This window comes from Lottia gigantea, assembly GCF_000327385.1.
Source record: "Lottia gigantea unplaced genomic scaffold LOTGIsca_45, whole genome shotgun sequence".
NCBI classification, from domain to species: domain Eukaryota; kingdom Metazoa; phylum Mollusca; class Gastropoda; family Lottiidae; genus Lottia; species Lottia gigantea.
The window spans coordinates 361,982-369,752 of NW_008709577.1; the positions used below are offsets into that span (position 1 = coordinate 361,982).

Consider the following 7,771-nt stretch of genomic DNA (forward strand, 5'->3'; position numbering starts at 1 on the left):
ATGTATTTAAAATTATCATTTGACTGTAATTGAGCAAATTTGAAAAATGTGGCCAAAGGGGAGTAATTATTTTATAATAATAGTCTGTAGCCATTTATGTTATTACAGTTATTCCCCTTGAAACAGGTGAAACTCATAGATATCCTATATATAGCTCAGTGGTGAAACTATAGTAAATCCAATCCAACTACCAACTACTACGACTACCAACAACTACCTAGTTTGCGATATCAGCATCCGCTGGAAGCGAACGTTAACTTGTCATCTACCTACCTAACTATAGTAAATAATCAAGGTAGGCCTACTTGAATCAATTAATTATCTAAGATAAAACGAACGTTTGACAAAGATGCTGAATTGTTCTGAGATTAAAACGATCACTGGGTTGATAAAGGCTAATCTTAATTAAAGAAATTAAAACGGTAACTGATTAGGAGTTATTCTACAAATGATTATAATTTGGGTTGGTCTAAATACCGAGTTTAAGCACAATTAACCATTGAATGTTTACACACGTTTAACGTTGACTGCCAGGAATGAATCGGTGCTGGGGCTCAGATTTTGTACTCACAAAATTTGGAGAATCAAAGTCCCAGAGAACTCATTTCTGACAATTTTGAGGTGCCAAAAGAGTATCAAAATCTTTTTGATTTTTTACAAAATCTCTGCTGAACTGAAGAAGGTTTTGCTGGGGTTTAATTCTCACTTGCTGGGGTCCAGCCCTCACGGACCCCACCCTAACAACAGGGCTGGCTGACTGTTTATCTGTGAAAATTATATTTGAATTATATGTAGGCCAACAATTATCCATTACCTATACAATACCTAATTACCGATCAGTTGCATTACAGGTTGCAGATGTTCAGCTGAAAGAGTGCTTATAATCTACTACAATAGAAATATCCAAAGAAGCAACACATCATTACCATTTTTGTTGATTTGCAGAAGATTTCATGGATGAAAGTTGATTTTTGAATTATTGCCCTGTATAATCATTGATAAAATGGTGAAAGTTGCCATTATTGGAAGTGGTTTGATGGGATCTAAAATAGCAGGTATAAAATTATTAATATTTTCTCTTTCTAGAGTGAACCTTACAACAAAAACGATTATTATGGCACCTGTTAAACTAAATTAACAAATAATATCAAAATTTAAAAAAAACAGCAATACAGTGATCTTTCTGATTTATTTCAAAACTGATTTTAATGTTACATTCTATATTTGAAGAATCAGATGTCTTGAATATGAAAATTATCTTATCTTATTATTATATAAATAATAAACAGGAACTGAAGTTGTTACTCTGAGTCTCTTGAGTTTCAGTTTGTGATCCTCTTTAGTCTGTGTCCCTGTTCAAGTGAAACCCTAAATAACAATTAACTTCAGACTCTGATTTGATATTTCTTAAACACTCCTTAATTCATGTGACAAGCACAATTTTTACAGTACTGTTTTTTAATGTCATAATGATAATATATTCTTGCAGGTGAAATGGCATATCATGGTCATCGTGTAAAAATAACAGATAATAACCTAGATAATTTAAACAAGGTGTTTGAACGCTTACAGGAAGATAGGAAAATGTTAAAACAGGATGGACTTTTACCTCATGATAATTTTATTGTAAGTGATATACTTTAAAAATGGCTCAAGTGACATGGATGCTACATCTGAGTAATATTATTTAATCAAGGATTAGATTAGGTCATGGTTCTGGACCAATGTAAAAGAAACATTATCAAATGATCTGTATTTGAAAAATTGTTTGTGAGGATAAGTTTATAGTAAAGGTATATGAATACAATGAATTCCCCTGAATAAATCTTTTGTGATTTTATTTTGTAGGGTCAAGTTTTATGTTTGAGTAGACTTGAAGAAACAGTTTCACAAGCAGATATTATATTTGAATGTATAAATGAAGATTTAGAAGCTAAAAAAGATATTTTTCGAAGTGAGTTTTGCAGTATTTTAAAAAATATGCTTTAACTTTCACCATTATGAATTGAATGCTCTTCTTGAAAATACAAAAAATGGCACAGGCATCAGAATTTTTGTTACCTTGAGGAGGATTCGAACCCAATTAAAGGCACCTAATCGACCAGCAGACGACATTCAAACTTGCTACTGACTGAGATATTCTATGGCCACAAAAAGACAGTGTTCCAACCCAGCGCTAGAGGGAAGTATTGACATTTACGCAGTTCGAAAGTTGTTCCCCTCAAGGAGATATTCGTATAGTCTGGCATGGGCAAGGACAGTTATTAGGGGGTAATCCCCCTTGACAATTCTGTGTTCCTCAAGCTAAAGATTGATAGAATTTCCATTACTTTTCATTCATATTACTATATAGATATTGTACTGGTGTTACATATTTGCATGGTAATGTAATGTAACGGAAACTGGAACAATATCTGGAAAAGAAACCCTATAATTCAGTCTTCTGTAGCGATAATACAACTATTTTCTGCTTCACTTTTCAGGAATATCTCATCTCTGTAAGCCAGATGCCATTATAACAACAAATACACTACGACTTGATGTTACTGATATTACAGAACATACACATTTACTAGAGGCAAGTTTTATGATATAGGTCATTGTATTTCACATCATAAGATATAGGGAACTAAATAATTGTTTATGTATCACTTTTCAGAATAAAAATCTGGCACCTGATTCATCTGTAATTAGAATTGTTTTATGTTACAGAGAACAATAGGGTTAAGGTTTTTATATCCAGTGTATTATATACCAGAAGTTGAGATAACAGCTGGTTTACATACCTCACCTAAAACTATAGAAAGAGGTGAGTTTCCTCATTGTAGACAAACTGTACCCCAATGGCTGTTGTAACTTAATCATTTAAAATCATTATCATATACTTGAAATTGTATATACTGTAACAGGATACAGCAAGTCTGCATTAACATATTCAGTACAGATAGATTCTATTTTCTTATATAAAGAACATGAATAAAATTTATGTAAAAGTGCTTGATAGGCATAAAGTCTTTTACAAGCTATTTCATATACAAGTTTGATTCACTCTTTGCTTGATATTTGCAATTATTCTATTTTTTTCCCGCGCTAGTGCGGTTTTTTCTAGAGAAAATGGGTAAAACATTATTTTTTCGATCGGGTGGACAGCCATTGATTTTAACAGAAGAACAGAGAGAGAGCAGAAAGAAAGGTAAATTAAACATCACATCAAATTCATTGAAACTTGGTTATTAATCATTGTACAATACATAGGGGTAAGATCTGTTGAATGATCAAAAGCGTTTGATCTCCATTACTGATATTTACATTACAGATAGAATAGCTCAAATACTTGACATGAATAGAAGTGGCCATCTCAGTACATTACTACCATTGTTAGGTCACCGTGGTAACCTGATACCAAGACAAGATGAAGAAGATGGTACGTTAATGTTTTCATTTGAAAAAAAGAAGGATTGCTTGAAAATTCTTAAATCGTTAAAAGTGCATTGTTTCAAATCATTAAACTTTGACTCATGAAACCCTTGATGGAAACTGAAGATCTAGTTAATTTTGTAACACATCCAACCCTGTGCACAATCTCAGATTATTGTTGAATCTTCACAAATTCTCCATCTCGTTTTTCAGTACTGCAAAGCTACTTTTATACTTTTATATGTCCATGTGATCGTATATTGCTGTCGCCCCTGTCTGTCCGTCTGTCCGTTCACATTTCTTGTAAACACAATAAGGACTACAGTTCTTATCTGATTTTAATGAAACATGGTATACATGTATATATTGATGAGATCTTGATCAAGTTCAAATTTGGCTCATTTTGGTTAAATGGATTTTGAGTTATTGCCATGATAAGGGCTACAATTTTATTTGATCGAATGAAATACAGTATGCAAGTATATATTAATGAGATCTCTGTCAGGTTTGAATTTAGCTGGTTTTGAGTTAACCGTTTTTGAGTTATTGCCCTTGACATAGTAAAAATGTGTTAAATTTGGCCTGTAAACATGATAATTTTTGTCCGATCTTAATGAAACTTGTGATGTAGGTATATATTGATAAGATCCCAGTCAATCTTGTATATGGCTCGTTTTGAGTGAAAAGTTTTTGACTTATTGCCCTTGACTTAATAAAAACGTATCAAATTTGCTTGTAAACACCATAGAGGCTACAGTTTAAATCTGATCTTGATTAAACTTGGTATGCATGTATATATTGGTAAGATCTTGATCAAGTTCAAATTTGGCTTTTTGGGCTATTGCCCTTGACTTAGTAGAAACACCAAATTCATGTAAACGAGATAGGGGCTACAGTTTTTTTTCAGATCTTAATAAAACCTTGTATGCTTGTATAAATTGATAACATCTCAGTCCCTAATGATTTTGTCTCATTTTGAGTGATTTAGTAAAAATGCACCAAATTTGACTTGTAAACATGATGGGGGCTATAGCTTTTATCAGATATTGATGAAACTCAGTATGCATGTATATATTAATGAGATCTTAGTCAAGTTCAAATTTGTCTATGTAGATGAGACTATGTTAGTGTGAATTTGATGATACCTTTATTATATATCTTTGAAAATTTCAGACACGAGAGGAGTGTGATAATTCAATGCTTCTGGGTTATTGCTAGTGATTTAAAAAGATTTGTGAAAAAACTCTGCATAACTGACCCTAAAGTAATGAGATATTCAAAGTTTTTGAACTACAAATGCAATATGAGGTTATTTAATATAAGAAATTTCGTATTACTAAGATTTGAAGGACATTTAGAAGTTGAAAGTACAATGTAACAGAAAAAACAAGGGAATATATTATGGTATGCACTTCTTTAATAACAAAGTACTTAAGGTTTCAATTACACGTGTCATCATCAGATATTGAAAGGTTATGTACTTTGTTATTAAAGAAGTGTGTTGAATGTTGATTTGATTAGTTGTGATTTGAGAAGCTAAATGTTTATTCCATTTATGATATTATCTATTATATTTCAGCTATCGTACCAACTGAGGTGGATCACGATTGTGCTATTTGTATGGATAGATCACGTGACTGTGTATTAAGACCATGTAATCATATGGTAACATGTAATCAATGTGCCAAGATGTTGTTTAATAGAAGAGATGGTTGTCCTATCTGTAGAAAAGATATTTCTGATACAATTGTAGTTTATCATTCATAAGAATTCCAGAATAAATCACGGCAAACAGTATTTAGGATAAGTGAGTCAAAATTGTGATATAGATCATGACTGTGTCCTCTTGATTGTTTCTTAAACGGATAGGTGCACCATTCCTTTCACCAATCGTAGCTTAGTCTCTTGAGATATTTTTGAAGGAATTATGCGATTTTCGCACATTTCTGGTTCTTCTGAAGACTATTTACATATATTCAAAACTCAAATCAACCCCCCAAAATGTTGCATCCATCCCTTTAATGAAGACTTGTAGCAGATGGATTGGGTAGCATAAATGATAATATATGCCGGAAAGAAAACCCAGTAAATGATACCCAAGATGTGTATTATCAAAACATGTTCAATACTGTTTTAGTATTTGTTGTGAGGCTTAAGTTTTGTATTCAAACTGTGGGCTAGACTCATATTTCTCAACCATCATAAATAAAAAAAATTATTCTAAATGTATACATAGTAATGTGATATCAAAAACATGTGGAGATATCCAAATTAATCAGAATTGAAACAAATTTATCGAAAACTACTTTTGTGGATATAAAATAGTCTGGTTCTTGGATGATGATTTAGGAATACATATTCTATTTCCATATTGATATTTTCTGTTGTGAAGTAAAACATTCCATCCTGCAGTGTAGAATTTATAATTAATTAATTCAATATCCACATTAATCAGAATTTGCAATATGACATGGATTGTGTCATACAGTGGACAAAATTATTTATATTAAATATGTAAAGAACTGGAAACTAGCCATTCCAGCTTAAAAATTATCTGGCTTCTCTTGGCATTTCCTGTAAGGATAAACAATTCTATAGATTATAATATATTCAATGTGTTTTTTGCTTAAAGTCAATATCTAGTTATTGAATTTCGGTCCTTGCCGTCCTAGTTTTTTTATGAACTGTGATATTTTAATTTATGAGATTATTGTGTTGTTAATAAAGTTTTTATTGTTATTTTTTTCCCATTATGCATTCTGATGGTCAAAAAGGAGGACCTTTTTGCAAAAAGCTATCTTAGAATTGGGGTTCCCCTTCACAGTATGAAAACAGTTGTTCGAATGGGTTTGAAAAAACCATTGCAATAACATCAGACGAATGGTCAAATTTATGATGTGAAAGATAATTATTATACATGTATGGGACACTTCATAAATAGCTCCTTCACAGCCAACTCATGAAAAATCATCTCTTGCTCATAATGCTTAGATCCTTCCCTTCAAATTCTGTTCGTACAACACACAGTTGAATGGTGTTAGAACTTGATGGTAATAAGGCAAGCACCAACCTACTTCTGTCTAGAAATAATAGCATTATCTCCCTTGTTTGTCAGCTTTACAAAGGAAACTTGTTCTTTGTACAGGCAAGCTACAGTTGAACACAAGAATATTTTTGAATATTGATGTTTATTATTATAACTGTATAATATTATAAATGTTTTAAGATATAAAAATATTATTTCTGATTGACATAAAAAAAAATTCTATTTACATAAATAATATTATATATATATTAAAAACACTACAGACATAAAACATTTAAAAATAAAGATATGATATGCTTAACATTATTACATTACAAGTGAATGTAAACAAACCCAGGTTTTCAAAGTTTTATCAATTTATCATCATTGTATTTGGTTCAAAAGAGTTATCCTCTTTCATGGATCATTTTCTAATATTTCATGAAACTGCATGGCCTCACTTTAATGAGATACCAATGTTAATAGTTACATGGGCTATTAGATCTAGAATACGGTTGAGCAAAGAAATTTGTACACCAGGAATAGTTCAAAATATAAACATGATCAGTTGGTTAAATTTTGATTTATAATCCAGCAAAGATGTTTATGCACTACAATCTTATTTCAAACATAAACACAGAATGTCCATATTAATTTTTGAAGTAAAATCAATGGTAATGAATATTAAATAAGTCTTGCTTATACTGTTCAATTACTATTATTCTATGAAATAGACCTTTTGATTTTATGTTCTGAATCAGACCCAAAGATGCAATTATATTTTTGCTTGACTATAGTTTAAAGACTGGTTTGGACAACTGGAAGAGTAAGCAGATATGCACTATATTTGTTGGTGCTCCAAATGTGAATAAAAATTAATGATAGTATTAAAAAATTGTTGCACATTTATAAAATTATTTGGCTGAATGTTTCAAATGAAGGAGACATAATTTTACGCATAAAAAACTGTTTGATTGATATTGCATATTATAGGAATGTTTAGAGTATTAAATATACAGTCAAAAAATTAAAGATTTTCAGCATGTTTTTACAGCTAATAGGTTTTCAAAGTTATTTTTATATGAAATATGCATTGTTATTTAGACTTTTATGAGTGAAATTATAAAGAAGAATTCTTCACAAAAACCAATGTCTTTATTTATTTTTGCATGTTATGATAATAAATTATTACCTTCAAAATTTATTAAATAATAAAGTATTTTGATCTTACTTTTTTAATAATAATAAAACTTTGTTATATAATACAATTTTTTACATTTGTTTTTGATTCTAGGCCTATATATTATAATTAAACTGTACAATATGTAT

General features: G+C 30.6%; 2 protein-coding genes across 2 annotated transcripts; both read left to right on the top strand.

Moving 5' to 3' along the window:
- Positions 1-1,003: 1,003 nt before the first annotated feature.
- Positions 1,004-2,596, top strand: LOTGIDRAFT_164373 (hypothetical protein; the record flags this gene model as incomplete). Its single annotated transcript, XM_009060901.1, has 4 exons — positions 1,004-1,055; positions 1,490-1,626; positions 1,849-1,954; positions 2,484-2,596. 4 exons carry the CDS (start codon positions 1,004-1,006, stop codon positions 2,594-2,596), a joined length of 408 nt encoding a protein of 135 aa, XP_009059149.1.
- Positions 2,597-4,947: 2,351 nt separating this feature from the next.
- Positions 4,948-5,184, top strand: LOTGIDRAFT_123750 (hypothetical protein; the record flags this gene model as incomplete). The annotated part of the gene is made up of 1 exon (XM_009060902.1): positions 4,948-5,184. A coding segment is annotated over one exon (237 nt), but the record flags the coding sequence as incomplete, so codon positions are not given.
- Positions 5,185-7,771: the final 2,587 nt, after the last annotated feature.